This window comes from Lathamus discolor, chromosome 6 (assembly GCF_037157495.1).
Source record: "Lathamus discolor isolate bLatDis1 chromosome 6, bLatDis1.hap1, whole genome shotgun sequence".
In the NCBI taxonomy this organism is placed as follows: domain Eukaryota; kingdom Metazoa; phylum Chordata; class Aves; order Psittaciformes; family Psittacidae; genus Lathamus; species Lathamus discolor.
The window spans coordinates 29,162,623-29,185,163 of record NC_088889.1 but is presented as its reverse complement, the minus strand read 5'-3'; the positions used below and the strand labels follow the sequence as shown (position 1 = coordinate 29,185,163).

The 22,541-nt window shown below is 37.4% G+C and overlaps 1 protein-coding gene across 1 annotated transcript in view; it reads right to left on the bottom strand.

Moving 5' to 3' along the window:
• Positions 1–1,551: 1,551 nt before the first annotated feature.
• DICER1 (dicer 1, ribonuclease III) overlaps positions 1,552–22,541 on the bottom strand; it is a 45,137-nt gene continuing 24,147 nt past the window's right edge. The window contains 9 exon segments of the mRNA XM_065685520.1: positions 1,552–9,478; positions 9,766–9,841; positions 9,936–10,098; positions 12,551–12,819; positions 14,723–15,605; positions 19,270–19,425; positions 20,823–21,606; positions 21,890–22,065; positions 22,166–22,271. Of these exon segments, the coding sequence (XP_065541592.1) occupies positions 9,313–9,478; positions 9,766–9,841; positions 9,936–10,098; positions 12,551–12,819; positions 14,723–15,605; positions 19,270–19,425; positions 20,823–21,606; positions 21,890–22,065; positions 22,166–22,271 (2,779 nt within the window). The 3' untranslated portion in view covers positions 1,552–9,312.

Below are 22,541 nucleotides of genomic sequence, written 5' to 3'. Positions count from 1 at the left end.
AATATTCAAAAACTTATTCCCCTCAGTTTTCACTCAAATTCCTTTTCCTGTATGGTTTCATTTAAGAACAGCAGCCAACTAAATACAGATCTTAGCTCTATTGATGCAATTATGAAACACATTTATTAATGAGATGAGAAACCAGTACCTGTAAACTCTTCTTCAGATGGACATAAAGGTAGTCGCTTTCCAATTCCTATAGAGTGGCCGTCAAGGTTTATCAGAATGACAAATAGTAACTACCCTGAAAATTTGGGTCTTGATGGTGTATTTACTACAGTTAATTATTCTCCTTTTTAAATCAATCCTGATGTTGCTTTGGGGGAGGGGAGAGGAAGAATCACAGCTGCATTCCAAGTAGCTCAAACTTAAAAAACTTAATAGGATCCTTATCTTATGTTAAGCTGTTTCAACACCATTGCTACTAAGCTGTACTCAAATTCTGCACTAAGTAGGTGATGCTCTCATAATGGCAAAAAAATACGGTCACCTGCCTTCGAAGCAGAACCTTTCTAGAGAATTCTGGAGGCTTCATCCCTTGCTGGGTAGTAATGCGTTAGTAATTTGAGAAACAGGTTTAGATGGCCATCCCTCATGTCACTCTTCCACAATGACCAGGAAGATGAAGGCATCTTCTTTGATCCTCTTCCTAGAACTTGGCAGGTGGGGGCTGCATTGTCCTCCCCTACTGCAGGTTACTAGCCTACACATGGAGCTTAAAGGGCTTTACCTACCAGTGCCATCAGCACCAGGTTTGCACCTAGATGGGGAAAGAAAAGAATTGCTGGAAAGCTGCACAAGATCCACAAGGTTCCTCAGGATTCTCAGCTGAGACAAGGAACAAACTGAAAACACTGAAAAACTTAGGTGATTCATCACTCCTCCAAGTCCCAGAAGAAGGCAGCCCCATGCCTATCAGCAGTTCAGCAGGCTTTTCTCTGGAATCTGAGAGGAAACATACAGTTGAATGTTGCCCATTGCAGATGCCAAGAAAGTGACTGCTGCACTGGGAAGTTTTCAAAACAGACTGGCAGGTCTGTCTGGTCTCCATAAAACACAGGCATGACACTGGTGTGCCAGTCAGAACACTGTACAAACATGCTTTCAGTATTCAGGGTAAGTGAAATACTAATGGAAAAAAAATGGGAAAAATAATTAAAAGTCAATGTTATTAATATTGAGACTATTACCTATTCTTAAAACGTGCTGAATTGTGTAAACCAAATACTGAACCCTTGTGCTCTGGGGCCTCCCAGCTCCAACAGAAATTTTGCAGGTATAATGGTCAACACAGAGATCCAATTGTAGCACGTACACCATCATTTTTAACCTGGGTGTCCCTTAAGAGTCTTCACATAACTATGAAGACAGTTCATTCATCAGAGGAAGGAGACAAGCAGACTTGTCTTTAAACAAGGTCAAGAAATAAGGTTTCCACAAATTACATGTTTTTTTTAGACTGAGACTGAAAAGTAACTTTTTGTAAATTCTAGAAGATTTATGGAAAGATTAAAGAGGAACTAAGAAACAAAATCAAAAAGACAATAAAGGTGAACAGACCATAACTTTATTGGAGATATACTCAGCTACAATTATTACAAAAAACTATTAAAGGTAATTGTGATCCATAAGGTGCAGATTGCAAACTTCTGCAGCATGATTACAGTATGAATGAATTACATTTTATGTCCCTTAAAGACAGCTGCAGCATGTGATGGTAAGTATTTTATTGTCCATAAAATTATATGTTATTCATTCTACTTGATTTTAACCATCTTCTCAGTCAAACTATTTACAATAAAAATGCCTGCAATTTCCAATTCTTGTTCACAAACATTTTTCTCTCCAACTTGCTGCTGCAGTAAATTCTGAGTGCATCTATAAAGCAATGAAAGTCTGTGGTAGCCATTCAAATAAAAGAGGAAAAAAACCCAAGGGCTTTATTGGATAAAATTTATTTCTTAAAAATGTAGTCAGCTTAGACAGAAGTTAATTTTAACTGCTAGTGGAGTTTACTACAACCTCTAGGTATTTGCTAACAGAATTCAGATGGAGTTGCAGTTGATATTTAGATTACATTTCACAGTCACAAACCGTAGTGTTTTGAGTTTAAAACCTCAATCTGAACATTAACTTCTTGAAAATTAGAGCAATTGGAAAAGGATTAATGTCTGTAAGTACCAAAAATCAAAACCTTCTTGCTTCACCCTTCTTTCTTGGGACCCAATTTAGTAGGCCAGGTCTACTGTGGGCTGATGGAGCTGGTCTGATGAAGCACGAATTTGGTAGGAGGCTTGCCAGACGGGCCAAGGATGCATTAAATTAGATGTGTTGGGGGAGGGGGGCATCATTCCATCCCAACACACCCAGTCAGTTGCAAGCACCTATAACAAATGCTCAGAGCAATGTAAAGACATTCCAGCCACTCCAGCCAATGAGCCGGCTTCATTTAGAGTTTGGGTCAGATGCCTCTATAGAAACATCCGTAGCATGGGGAACAAACAAGAGGAATTTGAGAGGTGTGCACATCTACAGGGGTATGATATAATAGGCATCACAGAAACATGGTGGGATGGCTCCTGTGACTGGAGTGCTGGAATGGAAGCTGGCAGGCCCTTCAGAAAAGACAGGGAGGCAGGGAGAGGGAGTTGCTATTTATGTTAGGGACAGGATGGAGAGTATGGAAGTCTGTCTGGGGACAGGTGAGCAGTTTACAGAGTTTGTGGGTCAGGTTTAAAGAAAGAACAGCGATGGGAGACATTACTGTGGGGATCTGTTACAGACCGCCTGACCAAGAAGAATCTGTGGATGAAGCACTCTATAGACAGGTAGGAACAGCCTCACACTCACAGGCCCTTGTTCTCATGGGGGACTTCAACCACCCTGACATCCGTTGGAGTGACAGTACAGCCCGGCAGAAGCAACCCAGGAAGTTCCTCGATTGTGTGGAAGACAACTTCCTTCTGCAAGTAACAGAGGAGCCAACAAGGAGAGGTGTCATGTTTGACCTCGTGTTCACCAACAGGGAAGGGCTTGTTGGAAATGTGACGCTCCAGGGCAGCCTTGGTTGCAGCGATCACGAGATGGTCGAATTCGAGATCCCCAGGAGAGTGAGAAGAGCATGTAGCAAGCTCACTGCTCTGGACTTCAAAAGAGCAGACTTTGGCCTCTTCAGGAACCTGCTTAGTAAGGTTCCATGGGATATAGCCCTAGAGGGCAGGGGGGCCCAAGAGTGTTGGTTGATATTCAAGGATCACCTATTGCACGCTCAGGAGTGTTGCATCCCAACCAGAAGGAAGTGCAGCAGGAGGGCCAGGAGACCTCCTTGGACAGATAAGGAGCTGCTGAGGAAACTTCAAAGGAAAAAAGAGCCTTATAAAAGGTGGAAGCAAGGACAGGCGGCCTGGGAAGAATACAGGGATGTTGTCCGGGAAGCTAGGGACCAGGTTAGGAAGGCTAAGGCCCAGTTAGAATTAAACTTGGGCAGGGATGTTAAGGATAACAGGAAGGGAGTCTACAGGTACTTAGTGAATAAAAGACAGACTAGGGACAACGTAGGCCCCCTCTGGAAGCTATCAGGAGAACTGGCTACCCAGGATTTGGAGAAGGCTGAGGTTCTTAAGTCTTCACTGGCAAATGCTCTGACTGCACCACCCAAGTCTTGGATGGCAGATGCAGGGACTGTGAGAATGAAGACCTTGGGCCCACTGTAGGAAAGGATCTGGTTCAAGACCATCTTAAGAACCTGAACGTACACAAGTCCATGGGACCTGATGAAATCCATCTGCATGTCCTGAAGAAGTTGCTAAGCCACTGACCATTGTATTTGAAAGATCATGGCAGCCAGGTGAAGTTCCCGACAACTGGAAAAAGTGAAATATAACCCCTATTTTCAAGAAGGGGAAAATGGATGACCTGGGGAACTACAGACTAGTGAGTCTCACCTCTGTGCCCAGCAAAATCTTAGAGCACATTCTCCTGGATGGCATGCTAAGGCACATGAAAAACAACAAGGTGCTTGGTGACAGCCAGCATGGCTTCACTAAAGGGAAATCCTGCCTGACCAATCTGGTGGCCTTCTACGATGGGGCTACAGAACTGACGGACAGGGGTAGAGCAGTTGATGTCATCTACCTGGACTTGTGCAAAGCATTCCACACTGTCCCACACAACATCCTTGTCTCTAAATTGGAGAGACATCAATGTAATAGATGGACCACTCGGTGGATAAAGAACTGGCTGCATGGCTGCATCCAAAGAGTTGTGGTCAATGGCTCAGTGTGAGGCTGGAGACCAGTAATGAGTGGTGTCCCTCAGGGATCAGTGTTGGGACTGGTCTTGTTCGACATCTTTGTTGGTGACACGGACAGCAGAACTGAGTGCGCCCTCAGCAAGTTTGCCAACGACACCAAGCTGTGTGGTCCGGTTGATATGCTGGAGGGAAGGGATGCCATCCAGAGGGACCTCAACACGCTTGTGAAGTGGGCTGATGCCAAACGTGTGAAGTTCAACCATGCCAAGTGCAAGGTCCTACACCTGGGTTGGAGCAATCCCAGGCACAGCTACAGGTTGGGCAGACAAGAGATTCAGAGCAGCCCTGCAGAGAAGGACTTGAGGGGTGCTGGTCGATGAGAAAATGAACATGAGCCGGCTTCAGTGTGCGCTCGCAGCCCAGAAAGCCAACCGTATCCTGGGCTGCATCAAAAGTACTGTGACCAGCAGGTCGAAGGAGGTGATCCTGCCCCTCTACTTTGCTATCATGAGACCTCACTTGGAGTATTGTGTGCAGTTCTGGTGTCCTCAACATAAAAAGGACATGGAACTGCTGGAACAAGTTCAGAGGAAGGCTAAAAGGATGATCAGGGAACTGGAGCACCTCCCATATGAAGACAGGCTGATAAAGTTGGGGCTGTTCAGCCTGGAGAAGAGCGGGCTGCATGGAGACCTCATAGCAGCCTTCCAGTATCTGAAGGGGAGCTATAGGGATGCTGGAGAGGGACCATTCATTAGGGACTGTAGTGACAGGACAAGGGGTAACGGGTTAAAATTTACACAGGGGAAGTTTAGATTGGATATAAGGAAGAAATTCTTTACTGTAAGGGTATTGAGGCACTGGAATGGGTTGCCCAGGGAAGCTGGAATGCTCCATTCCTGGCAGTGTTTAAGGCCAGGTTGGACAGAGCCTTGGGTGAGATGGTTTAGTGTGAGGTGTCCCTGACCATGGCAGGGGGGTTCAAACTAGATGATCTTATGGTCCTTTCCAAGCCTAACTATTCTATGATTCTGTGATTCACTCATGTAATAAATACAGATATTTCCATGAGAATGTTTTTTGTAGGGGTCCCCCCCAAAACATACAAACCCAGAATACTGTTAGAGAGAGGCAAGTACAGTATCACAGCAGACCACGATGCTACTCCTCATTTTTCGATAACGTGGTGCTGTGACTGTAATACAAAGATTTCACCTTCTATACAAATAAATGCATGTAGCGTAGCTATGTCATATGCAGTAACATAAAACCCCATAGTTTCCACTTTATGGTTCTGTATTTCCTTACCAGGAGGAAAACCCAATCTGCAACACACATATAAACACAAAATCTTCAGATATGTAAAATAATGCAGTTCCGTTGATTAAAATGATACCACATCAATTTGCATCAGCTGAGGATCTGGCACCTCATCCCCGGGCCACCACTGTATTCCTCCCCAGCATGGAAACTGGTTCTTGTCCAAGTTCTGTACTCTGCAGTCACAACTTACTATTGTGTAATGAGACTTAAAAATAGTAGGCTTTTTTTTTCTGTATGGACTTCTAGCAGCATCAAGCTGAACAAACACTTCAGAAGCACTCAACATTCAGACTGAGCAGAGATTTAGTTGAGGTTGACCAAATTACTAGGGGTCATCTACTCACAAGAACTACATTATATGCACAATATGTTGGTTTGTTCAGAGATAATTACTGGAGTGTCAGAGGTCATTCTCATTTTAATTATTTCATGTAACAGTAAAATGATGTAGCAGAAAGACAATAGCTTTAAAATACAATCAAGAGTTGTTACACATCATTGTTGTATTTTTCCACATACAGTAAAAATGCCAGACATTACAAATGACCTCAGTTGTGCAAGTAAATGACACATTGCAGGCATTATAATTATCTTTTTCAAATTCAGTAAATCACAACAGCAGCAAGGCCAAACCACATTTTTCCTCTCTGTTAAGCATTTTTTCCTTGAAATGAGGTAAAGCATGGTACCAAGTGCAATGCTTATTTGTGCTACATGAACAGAACAGCGCAAAAAAAAAAAAAGCCATAAAAATGAAAACGCAGCATAGTTAGGAGGACTGTTTAAAGTACAGTATAACAGGACTTAGATTAAAAAAACAAACAAACAAAAAAAAAAAAACCAACAAACCAAACCAAAACAAACAAGGTTCATGCCAACTAACCCCCACACTATTTACGACAAGCCTGTGTGGTTGCTTTTGAAGATGGGTTACAACAGTCCGCTTACACTTGTGCTTATAGCATGTCAAGTGATTTCTATCCCAACCTTCAAATGATCAGATTTAGGTCTTTAATAGCATACAATGTCCAATATCAAAATCATATCAACTGTAGGGTAAAACACACAGATGTATAACATGGAAACTAATAAGAATTTTCTATCTCAAAGGATAAAAAATATTTCAATGAGGTCACACTGGAAAAAATTACGGCATTTAAAACAAAAACGCATCAGCAGCAGAAACTACTTTATAGTCAGCCACTACACATTTCAGATTTCCAATTCATAGGCTTTATCTAGTAACAAAGCAATCATTAAACTATTCTGAAACACAGAACAAGTTCAGTTAATTTTCTTTGCATCAAGACACTCTGTAGCACTTTACTGCTAGCAATTACCTGAAACCCCTGAGAATCTATAACCTTGTAATAATCAGTAAGAAATTTTAGGCATTCAAAGACTAACTTAAACTTCAGTTTTTCGTAACGCAGTTAAAACTACTTAAGACTTTCTAGATGGTCTGATTTCATCTGCCGATTGATGTCTGGCCAGAAACACAGAATTGTTAACATTAGTAATCATGTATTTTTGCTAGAAAACTTCACTCCTACCATGAAAAAAGAGCTGTAACTTAAATAGTGACCTTTAAAAGCAAAACAAAACAAACAAAAAAAACCCCAACCCAGTTAAAACAATTTACCTTTGAAAATTCAGACTGTGTGTTTTTACTATTCCATCTCATTTACACTTGTTTAATATACATCAAGACTTGCAGGTCTAGTATTTCTTTGTTGAAGTACCAAACAAATGCTAGAATTTTTTATAAGCTAGTATCTTAATTCTCGTTCTTGCTACTATAACAATGCTGCTTTCAAATAGAAGAATGGTCCTTTTTGCAGAATGAAAAATGACTCAGATAAAAAACATGAACTTTGGAAAACTGTATTTCAGAAAAGCTTAATGTCTATCCCTTGTCACTAAGGCATTTCTTTTCTTTTGTTAAGAAAGCAAGAGCTGACAGTTTTCATTTTGTTTTAGTGTGCATTTGTGAGGAAAGGAAAAGGGTTTAAAAGCAGGAAATACAGTATTTATTTGGAATTTAATACATAAGACACAGCATCAACTTCAAACTATTGTGCTGGAAAACGTTAAAACACCTTGCTCTGCTTTCTCAAACTTCAAGCATAATTAACAGGGCAAAATTGCAGCAAACCTCTACTGATACTGGTGGGAATACGAGACCCACAGCTTTTTTTAAAAGGTAAATTAAGAGGTATTATAGTTACAGTGCAAAAAATTAAAATTTCAAGCATAATATATAAACATAGCACCAAAACAGAAAAACAATGCATGCAAAAAAAAAAAAAAAAAAAAGGAAAGAAAAGAGAAGAAAAAAAAGAACTGAGGTATTTAAGGAAAGAGTGCCTACAAAAATCTAATTAAAGAAGTATAGGCAAAGCCTAAAAAATTAAAGTATGATTTCCACAACCTGCCCCAGTAGACCAAAACACCAATGAGCTAGTTTATCTAAATTAAGGACCTAAATCACAGATGTATCAAAAGTACGGCAGTTATATCTCAAACATCAATTTTCATGTTATTTAACAGCACAGCTTTGGTAGGCGAAATATGCATGCAACTCTGAAAAGTACAGTAAGAAATTTATGTGGAAATATCTTTTAAGTGTAAAGGTGCTCTGTTTGTTAAATACGTAACCAATTGACTATAAAATCTGCAGCATATTTAAGGTGTGATATGTCAAAGGTTATTTTGTTAGAGTGACAGTTTGCACTGTGCAATTATTCATTACTGTTTCCAGTACTGAACCTATCTAGCTTGTATGTTTGTGTAAAATTGGAATTTTAACCAAAGACCATATTTGTTTATGGTATAAAAAAAAAAACAAAAAACTTTTGACTAACCACCTCCTCAGAATTGTTAAAAATAACCTAATTACATATATATGAATACAATTTCTATTATAATCCTGTAATAAGTCACAGCTATAGTAATGAGTTGTACTGTAAATATAGAGCTGTATCATTGTAAAATGCATAATAAAATGAAGGGAATGTAAAACAGCTTGTTCCAAAAAAAGATCAGAAATTAAAAGATTATTAATTTTAAGGCAAGAACCTTTTTTTATGCAAGACTGTGTGGCATAATGAAACTGAAGTTTCATTCTACCAGTATGCCAGCCTTTTCAATTAGAATCTGTCCCTAACAAATAAGTGCAATAATGATCGGGAATGCCATCTTAATGTAAAAAGATGACATGGAGAGACTAAAAAAAAAAAAAACAAAACCAAAAAAAGAGAGAATACTGGCACACTTATTCTTTCTTATACCAAATCATCCAGCACAGTTTATCAACTGCTTTATGACTGGCACTAGTGCACAGACTGAAGAATTTCAAGATTACTATATATAAATCTAGCAACTGCATTAGGCATAAGCTCCCTGGCCTTCTAACACTAAGCAAAGCTGTACTGACAATAAAAGTAAACCATAAAGACCTGACAACAATTATTCTGAACACTTGCTAAATGTCATCATTAAAGCACTCTCGTGATTAAACAAAGCAGAAGTGAGGAAAGAAGACAAGATTGTGTTTGCGCAAAAAACTATAACTACAATTAGTTCCAAAATTTTATACATGTTAAATGTTTTGTTATCTATTCTGTTATCAAACAAACTTTAAATTCTGTCTTCCAATTTGTTCCTCTCAACATCAACATTTTTAAAAATTTTCTTTATTTGTGTTTTTTCCCCCCATTTTATTTTTAAGAGGAGTCTCAGCTGTTTGGGACCTGAGGTTGATTTGCTTTGAGGCTTCGTAGTGCTCTTCTTGCAGCTGCAGATTTGGCAATCCTGTAGCTTCTGCCAACACCTTTAAACTTTCCCTTTCCTACAACTTCCACTGTTACTCTGACCTTTCCATCGTAAGTTCTTTCTGCAGGACTGCAAAAATATACACAAGAATTACTTACTCCCTAGGTAAGTTAATGTGAAATAAAGAGATCTACATTCGCTTTTCTACAGAAGTTAAAGCAGTATAGTTAAACCGAAATTGTTACTTTTCTCAAAGTTATGCAATAAAAAGCAATAAAATCAGTGAACAGAATGATCATGCTAGCTGCTTAGTGCAAAAGAAATTAGTTTCTGACATTTAAAAATACTCAACAGTTTATGAGGCACAGCTTAAAAATATTTTATGGCAATGTGTACCAAAGGAAGCATATTCTTACCTAAATTTGGCTGTCTCTGGCTCCATCTCCAGCAGCTCTCGCACTGGAGAACGGGGCACGTTAGCAGAAAATTTCTCTATTTGGAAGGGGGAAAAAAAAAAATTAGCTTTCTTCTCTTCAAGAGCAGATGACACTTAATTATTATTTTCTTTTCTGAAACCAGACAATACCTATTAATGGCCTCATCATTGGATAGTACACTTGCCACACCATTTCCAAAGACATTCCGCTATCCATATAAATGGCACCAGCAAGAGACTCAAATATATCCCCCATGGCCTTTGGTACTTCAATGTCTTCCTCTTTTTCTTCATCTTCTTCAGATCTTCTGAGCTGTTAGCAATTAAAAAAAGCAGGGGGATGCGGGAAGAAAGAAGGAAGAAAGAAACAATTGCATATTTTAAAATAAAAAGATCTTCAGAAATGTAAGCTCTCTTTCATGCTATCCTGTGCTGCTTCCTTTAAGCCTTTCACTGACAATTTTCCACAGTGAAATTGTTCTTTTATTCCCCAATGAAACCAAGTTGCTGGATATGTCATTTTTCAAATGCGAAAACAAAAAAATTTCCAAGCACCATTGTGCACAGAGACCTTATGTGCTTTGTGAATTCCTCATGTATTTCATGGGTCTGGTTTTTGCAATAAGAAACAGACTTGGCTCAATCAGTTAATACTAGAAAGCTATGCATCATAAAGGAAGATTTCATATATTAAGCATCTCCTAGAAGTAGCTTCAAAAATCTGTATGAAAGCTTCAAAATCTCTGTATGAAAGTTGGGTGTACTTTTCCTTATCTCATTTACCCCAGAAGACAAGCATGAAACAAGCCATTAATAAGTGATAACCAGCAACATGAGACAGTTAGCAGGCACACTTAGCTACCTTTTAAAGGTAGCAGTGTTTTCTTCTATGCTACTATCTTAAGACAATAGCATAGTCTCATTATTAAAGCTAAACTTTCAGTCTATGTTTTAAAGGTCTTGAGTTAATCTAATCCTTTACAAGAAATACATCAAATACATACAATATACATTCACCTAAGTCCAAACAAAGTGATCTGAAACAGAAATTTTTGACCATAACACTCCTCTGCCTAAAAGGAAGAAAGTTTGTCTTTTCTCCCAGCAACTACCTTCTTACTCTGTTGGGTTTAAACCCCAAGGTAGCGGCCAACGTCAGTCCTCTTAAGAGCCACCAAAATACTTCATGAACCAGTACCACCCAGTATTTCTACCCAAAATAAATCAAACAAGAAGTCAGAGCTGATGTGTAAACACTCCAAACAGGAATTTTGATGTTAAAAACCAAGTTCAACTCTTCTGAATAGTGCATTTCATACCAAGTGCAAACTGAAGCACTTTTGAGTTATACTGAAATAACAGGAGAGAGAAATTAAGAGCTATAAAGCAAGGGACAACAGATGTTTCATGAGTGATATTTGAAAAAAGCAAAGCAGATGACGTGGAGACACACATGGAAACCAGTCTAGCTGGCATGAACTGCAGAAACAAAGACTCTTGCATTAACTCTGATGAAATAAAGAGTTTCAGTAATCCAGTGCCAGACCAAGATAGGGAGCAGGCATAGGGATAGTGAAGCAAGAATTTTATTTGAAACAGCTATCACACAATTTGGTTGCAACTTTGGAGGAAGTTTCTAGGCAATCTCTTTGCATACCAGCAAAAAACTGAACGCACTTAAAAATCACTGCTCTGAGCTCTTAAAATAAGTCTTTAGCCTTTTCACTCGTATAGATTTCACTCAGCAACACAGTGCAAGGGCTGTAAAAACACATTTGTAACAGAAGTATTTTGATTGCCAAGCTAAGTTGTGTAGCAAAAAGAAGAAATTACTAAAGACAAAGATAACATGTTTGTTTAGTGCTGAAGTATTCTCAGATAGAATACTTTCCAAGAGATTGGTCACAGTTTTTCAGAAGACAAACTATGAGGGTTATGCACTGGATAACACTTCTAAAGAAAGGATAATGAGAAAGTCCATCTCTTCCAGGACCCTGATTAGAATTTGACTCACAAGACCCCTGCTCTCATACATTTTCTGAGCAGCTTATCTAAATGAATTAGTTTTAGACTAATAGATCTCCAGAAAATAGATGTTCATTTTCATTAGCTTTCTTCCTGCATAGCACAGATAGGATCTGTGCTTGCAGGTCTTCAGTTAAACTATCTTTCAAGTGGTTTATTTGAAAGATGCATGCAATGTTTCCCTGGCTAGCAGATATAAAGCCTTGAGAAGCATGTCACACATACTTGAGCACAGTGCAATAAAACCTGCTCCAGCAAAAACGGTCAAAAGAAAAACGGTGGAAACCTCTCTCAGTGTGCTACATTAAATAATGTCCACATAGTCCGAAGGTAGTATTGCTCATGATGTTGCATGGATATCCTATACTAAGTCAGTGTTATATGACTTATTAACTCTTTGTCATGATTTTACGATATAGTAGTAGCTTCCAGGCTAAGTGGTCCTGCTCCTCCCTGCCCACATATTGTTCTAACAATAACACAAAAGCAAAATAGTGACTGAAATCAAGTGTCACAAAAATCTAGAGTCAAACAGTTGTCAATTATTTTATGAATGTTCTTACTTTATACTTTCTAAAGACTGTATTTTAATTTGCATACTGTATGCTTTGTTACTGGGAGCCTGCTTCTTTGGTTGCTGTGTGCATAAATCTAAAGTAATACAAAAATGTCCATCACTAAGAAATCCAGTAGCATGTTTCAAATCAGATACTGAACACATTTCTTCTACTTCCACTAACCTCAGAATCCATTCCTTGCATTTCATTCTTTTCCATTTGAAACTGCACAAAGTCATCAATAACATGAAATAGTTCAGGAGAGACAGCTTTGAAGTACTTGTGGTAGTCATACTTAACAGCTAATGATGCAAAAATGGTATTATTGACTAGAGCAGATCGCAGGTCAGTAAGAACTCCTGGAGAGTGTTGCCGTGGGTCTTCATAAAGGTGCTTGGTTATGAGGTAGTCCAGAATTGCATCTCCCAGGAATTCTAAGCGCTGGTAACAATCTTAAAGCATTGGAAATAAAAGAATGTACAACACCACAATTAAGTTTAACACACACATTCTTTCCAGGCCATTCTGGGTAACAGGTCTGGTACAATGCCATTTAAATTCCACAAACTAGCCAATTCTCAGATGAGACAATCTGTTTTTTAAAAACAGGTATCTTTGTTTTCAGAGAGATCAGTTATTGAATTCTATTAAAAAAAACCCAGAAAAAACAGAAGTTACATCTAATAATAGACATTTTTAAACTAAATATTAATTTGTCAGGCTAGCAAACCATTTGTGTTTATAATCAATTAATGCTTTTACTCAAAATCTTCACCACTACACCAAGAGCAAAAAAAAGTAAAATTAAGGGATTCCACTAGCAAGCTGATCTGAAAATGGTAACAGTTAAGCCTCAAAAAAATAATCATAAGAAAACAATGCCTCAAAAGCAGGAGGAATATACAATCCCAGATTTTTCATCTAATTCACCACACACTTAAATTTCTCAAAAAGCATTGAACTAAGATTCCCATTAAGAATGGGTCTTTTAAACTGGAAACTAAAATTGCCAAGCATTGGCTGTTCAGAAAATTGGCAGGGGACAGGAATGGAGAGCTATGCAAATCTATATTTAGAATATAAACAAAAGCAAAGAGCAGCCTTAAAAACAAACAAGTATGGGTAGATAGAAAGGAAGGAACACAATTACTACAAAAGTAACATGAGAGTGAAATGGCTAATACCAAGCTGTTTTTATAGCATCTGTACCTAAGATACTGCAAGATGTTGATTACCACCTACTCCTTAACACAAGGAGTTACAAGCAACAGTAGTTCATAGCTGCCTTATTTGGTAAAAAGAAATGGAACCAAAACTTCTGGACCCAACAACACAATTTCAGCTAGACACTATGCCTCAAGTTTTCTGCTAGTATGCATGTATATGTGTGTAAAGGGATTATCTACCTTCTATATGTTTTGTGAAATATTTGTGAAAAGTAATACACAGCCGGTAGTATTACCTAGAATAAAAAGCTAAAGGAGCATTCCAGTGTACAGTGTGAACTGGTTTTCAATGTACTAACACTGTCAAAACAATTTCTTTAATTAAAGCAGAGCTTTCTTACTCCTTGGTATAAAGAACCAATTCACTTTGGGGAAGAATTCAGACTGCTGACTGCACAAGAATTTGCCATTCACTTCTAACAGGGTTGGAATTTATCATAGTTTGTTTTTAATTGTATATTATAATAGCAAAATATTTAAAGTTTTAGAATGAACAAATACTAGGCTAACTGGTATAAGCAAAAGTAATTCAAGAAGATCACAGAAATACAGATTTGTGCTGCTGTAGAATCTTCTATGAGAGCATGTAGAGAAACATTAAGCAGTTAGCCTGAAATTAATATTTTGCCTGATTTAGTCAGTCAAGTTGTATAGTCTAGTTTTAATCTTCAGAAGTATGGTCAAAGGGTAATATTCTTGGGATTAAATTATGGACAAATTTGCTAAACTTATTTGCAAAACATGATTGCTACTTCTAGAAGTACACTGCAATTTTCCAGAGTTCTACAAGAACTTATTTCAGCTAAATAAGGATCTAATGTCAGTCACATGCAACTAGTGATACAGCCAAGATGAAAAATGCTGCTCTTTCCCAAAATTTAATACTTCAGTAAATCTTCTATCTACATCAAATCAAAATATGAATAATCACTGAAATACAGCTTCAACACATATCCCCCTCCTGAAATAAAGAGCAAGATAGTATTTTCAAAGACTTAATGTTCAGAGACTATTGTCTTTTTAAAGAAACATGTTGTCTAAAAAAAATCTATGTATGGGAACACATCATATACTGCTTCTCCTGTATTTACAATATGGGGAAAACCTCAACTCATTTAAGACTACTTACCAGTAATGGTATTATAATGGTATGAGGCATGAGTAAACGCCTGAAGAAGATAAGCCTTGTTCTTAAAACTGTAGTTTATTTTCTTCTCGAAGTTTTCAAAACCAGAAATAAGGTGATTTAGGGTTTTTTCAGCATCTGGGTGATCAAACATACACCTTGGTGGAATCTTCAAACAACCATACTCTAGGTCTTTATACAAAGAAGGCTCTGAATTAGGTACAGAGGCAGAAATAGAGTCTGATGAAAGATTCTTCTGCTTGCTGTTACAATTCTGTCTGGTTGCACACAAAGTGCCTTCCCAATCAGTCTTTTTAATTACAGGGAGCACCTTCAGCCCCAGTGAACACAGGAAAAGCTGAGCAGCTCTTTCACCACAGCTGGTCAGATAGCAGCCCAACAGGGCTTCCACACAGTCTGCAATGCTTTTGTCAGCAATACACTGCTCTGTATGCAAGTCATACGAGATAGACTGTTTTCCCGCATCAACACCACAGTTTTCTTCTGATGGATTCCAGAAGCCCACTACAAAATCATCCTCTTCAACAGCTTTGCTAGGATCCAGATAGCACATAGCATCCCACGAGCTATAGTCAAAATCATCAAAATCTGATGAAAATTGAACATTACCCAGGGAAGACTTCTTGGGTGTTTTCCATTCATAGTTTGAATCAGTGGCTGAAAAGTGAGAGAGTGAAATTTTCTTCACAAAGGCCCCTGATCCCATTAACATATTATCAATGAATTTGATATGCTCCTGATCATACTCCAGAAAATCATCTTCAAAGTCCGTTTCTTCCTTGGGTAACCTCCACATTAGGTTTTGATCCTCTTCATTATTTTCATAATTATCAATTTTGCCATTAGCCAACAAGTTCTCCTTTGTCTATGAAAGAACACAAAAAATATGGTACCAAAGAGGGAAATGAGAAACTTTTATTCCAGAACTGTCAGAAGTGTGGGATTTGAGTAGTGTCTGCTAACAATGACTGATTTTTTTTTCATGTTTCTAATTATGTTGTCTGATCAGATGCACAATACAACCTGAATTTACACTAGCATTCTAAGACTAGAATAACTGCCTTAGAATACAAACCCTTTATTACTAACCTATAATAGCATATATTCTACATATAACATGCAGCATTTAATAGAAACTTGTGCTTATACTAGAATACGGTGCACCTAGGATTAACTAAATCCACTAAACATTATACACTTGTATACCAAGTAAACAAAGGAATTCTATATTAACAAAATCTGGAGAAGTACAAGGAACATTTTTGGGGTGCATCCTTCTCTCCAGCTGCTAAGTCAGGCTATTACAAAGGTTGACCCAAAGCAATTCTGAAGATTCTTTATACATCCTTCTATGGCAAATACTAAGGGACTTGCAGGACTTGCTACAGTCATAATCAAGATAATCTCAGTTTCTGGACTCATAATTGGAAAATGCATTCCATGTAAAAACTGTAAGAACTTCTTTACCCTAGTTCTTCAATAATAATCACCTGAACCAGCAAAATACCTTTCTCTATGTTCTCAAACACAGTTTGCTGTTAATTAATTCAGTCTACTTGGCAAACTGGTAGAAAGTGACTTTAGTGTATCATTTATTACAGATCAAAACCGGAAGTCTAATACCAGTTAGCTGGCAAGAACCTAATGTTTATGTGTGTCACTGTCTTCATCACTGCATAGGCTGGGGATTCAAGAAGTGACCTGGCTGCTTATCATGTAGTAGATTATAGAACAATTCTTTTTCTTCTGCAAGAACCACAGTGCAAGTTTATTTATAAAATTTTATATTTATAAAATTCTCAATTTTAACAAATGTGCTATCTCTACAGTTTTCCATTCATTTAATATCACCAGGATTTCAATATGGCAAGTCTAAAAATGTAAAAGCAGTTTTTAAACTGAGTATTAACATATTCATGAAATCATGAAGTAGATGCAAAGGCAAATAGTATTAATCCGTTAACAAGTAAATACTGGCTTAAAGTTTTGTGTTGTTTCAGGCTGTACTTATAGCCTTGACTAATCAAGTTAAAGTTGTCACCAATTTTCTAATACAGACATATCCACACCAGCAAAACTAATGATGTCTCATGTCTCTTCCCTACTCATATTGAGCAAACTGGTATGGACTGATGTAAATTATAAATTGAACACAGATATGCCCAAGCTATACAATGCTGTATAATTCGCCATGGCCCCAATCCAGGGGAGCACTTAAAACATATTAGCTAAATGCACAAGTAGTCTTCCTAACATCAAAAGGACCATTCACAGACTCAAACCAGCATCACTGATGTCAGTGGGAATTCTGCCACTTAATTTGATAGAAGCAAGATCAGATTCAAAGTGCTTTTCTGGATTGGGTCCTGAAAGCCAACACCATTTTGAATCAAGTGAAACAGCTCGTATCTATGTATGTCATATTATAGGTCTCAGACACTTAATCTTGCGTATCTGTGAACCAGATGCTACCATGGGGGACCTCTCCCTCTGGGCCAAATGCACAACTCTCTAGATGCGTGGATGGGTGGCAGCTGTAAGGTGCACTAGGCAGCACTTGAAACCAGCTAAGGATCAGATCACAGCATTCTTCATCAGGACAGAGCAGGCTTAGTGAGATTGGGGCGGGGGAGGGGGGGAGAAAGTGGGTACAGAAATTCAGTTTAGACATTTGCCAAAAGAATTTCTGCTGCTGTAATTACCCATCTCACATATACACAGCTGAGATTTCCATAGATTTAATTGATCAGAAAGAGATAGCAAAATTTGATTTGACATAGTTGTTTCAGATACTAGAAGTATAATGCTCAAAGTAAGACTAATTTAACCAGTCCCAATTAGAACTAGTACCGATTTTTTTCTTGTTACATACCACCTGTCATATATGTCACTGAAAAAAAATACACTGAGACATGTCTAGCTAGATGATTCAAAACAGACTGCTGTCAGCTTTCACAAAGATTTAACAAGTGATAAATTTCTTACTACAATTTCATTCACAATTTTCTTAAAATTAAATTAATTTTAATTAGCAGAACAGCTACATAAACTACCCTAACATTGTTTGCACATTGCTTCATGTATAAAAAAAAGTAATAAAAATCTAAGTGATGAGAATGAACAGTAGCTAAAGGAGCCAGGAAGCAAGTCTGACAGGTCATTATTTTCATCAGACAGTATTTAAAAAAATTAATCAACAATGAACCTCAGAAAAACAAACCTTTTCTTAAAGAATACCCGATTGATTTTGAGTTAGTTATGGCCACTTACAAGCTAAATACATCCAAGTGCTTCTTTCATGCTTTTTGGACATAAGCTATCTGATCAAATGAACAGAGGAAGATCCTTCCACTTAATAAAGCCTGGTAACACAAAAATACCAACATCCAACTAGGATGTTTTTGTAATAGTTTGTCATAATAATATGAGTTTTTCTAGCCTCAGTTATAGTCCATCAGCCCATGGATGGAGAATGAAAATTATATGCAAGAAAGCAAAATATCTACTTGGCACAAACCCCCGTACTACTTAATTGCACCACAGTCTGCATTTTGGTCTGAAATTGTGTATTTTATTCACAAATAAACAATGACTAGCAAGGAGAAAGAGGCCACTAAAATGTTATGGTGAACCGGAAGTTTCTAAAAAACAATGGTTAACTCCTGTCCCAAATATACTGTCTTACTTTTAGAAAGGTACAGCAGCAAGTCTCTTTGAAACGGAAATCTTGGCACACACAGAACCACAATAATCAGGTTGGTTTATTCTGAAATAAACATTTATTTGCACAGTACATCTAACTAACAGTCCTCTCATGTGCCCTCTGGTGGTTCTACAATCGAGTGTGGTCTTCAGATTTGGGAAAAAGAAAAAAAAAGAAACAAACCTCCACCTCCTTCCTCCACCTCCAAACTATTCTCGAAACACTTAAAGATTACATTACTGACTGCTGTGATCAGTGATATTTCTTGCACACACACTTCTACTATCAACATTGAATGAGTTTAGTCAGAAAATAATTGGAACTGTTCCTAATTAAGATTTGTCATTTTGAAGCTTTAGATAGTGAGGGTGGCTAACCCAGCATTGTATTTTGGATGCGAAGTAGCCCTCAGCCATACCCATGGTTTAAGCTAACAGCAACCAATACTGACCATTTTCTCAAGCCAGTTCCAATCTTCATTCTCAGCACTATGAAAACAAACTCCCTTTCATACATTCTATGAAGGTGAACTCATTTATTTCAGAAAAACTGAGAGTACGCTAACTACAAAACATTTTTTCTTCTCTACTTTTCCATTAATATACACACTCATTATTGGATAATGTTCAGTAATTTTCCTTACTCCAGGTTCTATTCCGGATCAGTTTTCCTCTAATTTTCCATAAGTTAAGGTGAAGTTTTAGAAAAGAAACAAAGATACAAATTTACTTTTTTAGCAAAATATCTGGGGGTTAGAAGGAGGTAGGGGTGAGAGAATAAAGACACGTTAATAGTTACTCCTCAGCATAGTTAAATCAAGTCTTACCACTTCATCCTTCTCCCATTTATCAGTGTTGCTCTTATCCTGGTTTACTATGTAACCAGGAGGAAGCCAATTGACCGGGGGATCAAAAATTGATACCACCATACGACTAGGCAGTCCTTTCTTTTTTCCAAGGCGATACAAGTTACAGTTGCTGACCTTCAAGAAAAACACATTCTCATAAACCTCTGGACATACATAAATTTAGGTTAAAATGCAAAAGGAGCAAAACGAGTTTACATATCAAGCCAGATCTTGTACCACCATGCATTTTTGTCTAGATCTCAAAAGGCATTTCAGCTTTCTTAAAATAGATTATTTTAATTTTATTTTTTTAAGGCTAAAAGCACATTAGATTCAATTAAAGAAATCTGATAGATTAAATCCTATTTGCAAAGCAAAATTATTGCTTCTCTTAAAATAACAGTAAAAATGACCTGTATGAGTGTCATTAATTACCATTATTAATGATCAACATTCAGGCTAGATTTGGAATGAAAAATTATTGTTATTATGGGTAGATTCACCTATACCTTGGCAGTCAAAAATGTTAAAACAGTTCCATATAACAAATCTTATTAAGTCATAACACAGATGTTGTTTTCATAGACTCTAAAATTCTTTTAAATATTTTAAGAGGGAAAAAAAAGCACTCACATACAAACATATTTCCTTTTACATTTTAACTATCAACTTCTGAGCTTCATTTCTCATTCTAAACATACTTTCCATGTTTGTTTTTAAAGTCTTGAAGTTTGAACTTGAATATTCAATCACTTCCTTTACTTGAACTGTGCAATTTATTTAGCTCTCCTTATATTCCAAGATTAAACTACTCAAAATACATCACTGAGAATTAAACTATTATCAGAGACAGACAATCAAATCCTCAGCATTGAATTCAAGTTATCACATTATGTGGGGGAAAAGAAAAAATCAGAACACTTCTGCATGATTGATTATTCCAGAATTTAAAAACAGCAGCAGAACTGAAGACTCTACTCTGTACTGCTTACATTTACTTTAAAATACTTTCAAACGTTTTGATGCAACACTTCTGTAAGTTTTTTTTTGTGCTGTTGATTTATTTTTAGCATTCCTGTAAGATCACAGTAAAAGTTTTCAACAAAAGTAACTTATTGAGGAAACAAAGGAACAGTCAAATAAAGCTACAACCTAAGGCTCTGTGCTGCTAACTCAACCCTTCATTCAAGCACTTCTGTTAAGGAAACTCAATACAGCTCTAGTGTTCAGTCCATCAATTATCATTGCTAACCTAGAACTTTTATTCAGTCCTACCCTTTCTTAGGCTGGTAATAAACTGGTCTAGATTTCAAAATGAACTGCAGAGAACAGTTTCAATCAATCACAGTTATGGCAACATTAATCCTATAGTCCAGTATTTTTATTCTTATATGCATACTACCCAATGTATAACTGGCAAAGGGGTGGAATTAAATCAACCTGTTGCCATTCAATCTTCTAGCAAAATTCTTATGCATATGGCTGGTTACAATGTGCCTTTTACATACCATCACTGGATTGTTACTACTTACTTTTTTGCTTCTCATATATGACAGCCGTCCCTCATGAGCATCAGGGTAAGTGCAAAACAAGTACGTAGTGATGGCATGCTTTAAAAATGAATCACCAAGCATTTCTAGCCGCTCCAGATTAAATCCATCACTAGCATTTGAAAGAGTCAAAGCTTGAAGGATGAGACCAGGATTAGGACCAAGAGTTTTTGACGAGTACCCATTGGAAGGGTTCATTTCAGAATCTGCTGTGTCTTTTGAAAGATTAATAGCTTTTGAAGTACTGGTGGTCACTGCCATTTTGAGGCATTCATCTGAGGTAGATCTGTTAGCATTTCCATCAAGGTATTTATTACTCAGTAGAGTACATTCATTGCTGGGCTTGGGCTGGTTCTCACTGCTGTATAAATTCTGAACAGGATATGAGGTAGTTGGTTGTACAGGTATTTCCTGCCTGCAGTAATTCAGCTGATTTCCTTGGCAAAAGTCTCTGTTAACTAAATCACAATTGCCATTGGCAAGATTTTTATTATAAGAAACACCATTAATTGCCGCAAGTTCTGCCGAGACATCAATTTGAAGTTTACTGGGTGACTCATTGAGCAGTGCTCTGTAACTCACAGACATTTGGTCATGGTTTTCTGCAGAAGAGGTTCTATTAGCACCTTGATGTGCAGCATTTTCAGGGACTACAATTGTGCTGTGCTTACAGTAATTTTCATTTTCTGCTAAAGAGGAGTTAGGAATAGAGATGAAGGATTTGCTGTCAATAGACTTTTTCCATCCGAAGTCCAAGTTAGGGTATCTGAAAAGATACATGCTGATTTTGTTAACAAAAAAATATTGCCACAAGACAAGAAGATTCTCTATGCACACACGTTTAAAAAAAGCTAGATTCTTCTGAAAAGAATCGTGACTGCAGTATCTAACTTCACCACTTATAAAGTCATTTTAAGCTATGTTTCACTGAAAAGTGATATGAGTTAAACAAAAGGGTATCAGTTTTAAATTAACGCAGTAATAATTTTCACCTTATTGTCCAATGAAGTCAGATATCGTATTGAAAAACATACTGAAAAAATACATGCCTGAAATCTGCAGGAAGTGATTTAACCCCCACACCAGCATCAGTGGCTGTTTGAGCTCTTAGTTCCTCTGCTGTCAAAAGGCAGTGCAGGCGATAAAGTATGCTGGGAAGGCAAACAGCTTTTCTCCACAACGATGCTGGAATAGGATGTATAGCACAGAGCTCTGGAACCAGTATCTGGGGAGAAGAGGAGAGAAGGAAAGAATTTTACCTGTTAAAGTAATTGTCAGATCACTGTTAAGAGAGAGGCAACTTCAATTAGATAGTTCTATTTTACCTGCTTATTCTGCAAGCTTTCCCACTTAGCTTTCCTTTTCTCAGCACTGCTTAGTGGAAGTGCCTTCCCCTTCTGATTCAAATGGCGAGGAGTCAAAAGATTAAGTCTAAAAACAACATAAAAATACTTTAATATAAGTACATAATTAATTAATAGAACTTACTAGCCTAAACTTTCTAAAGTGATGACCTTAGTGAAGTGAGAGCACAGTTACCTCTGGAAGAAAAATGGGATCAAGTTACGGTTGTTACAGCCTAGTAAGTACCTCTTAAGAAAAAATATCGGTAATTATTTTGGAAAACACAAACCCTCAGCTTTATCCTGTAATTAAAAAAACCCAGGGCACTTTACAGTCAAATTACAAGCCTCAGACACA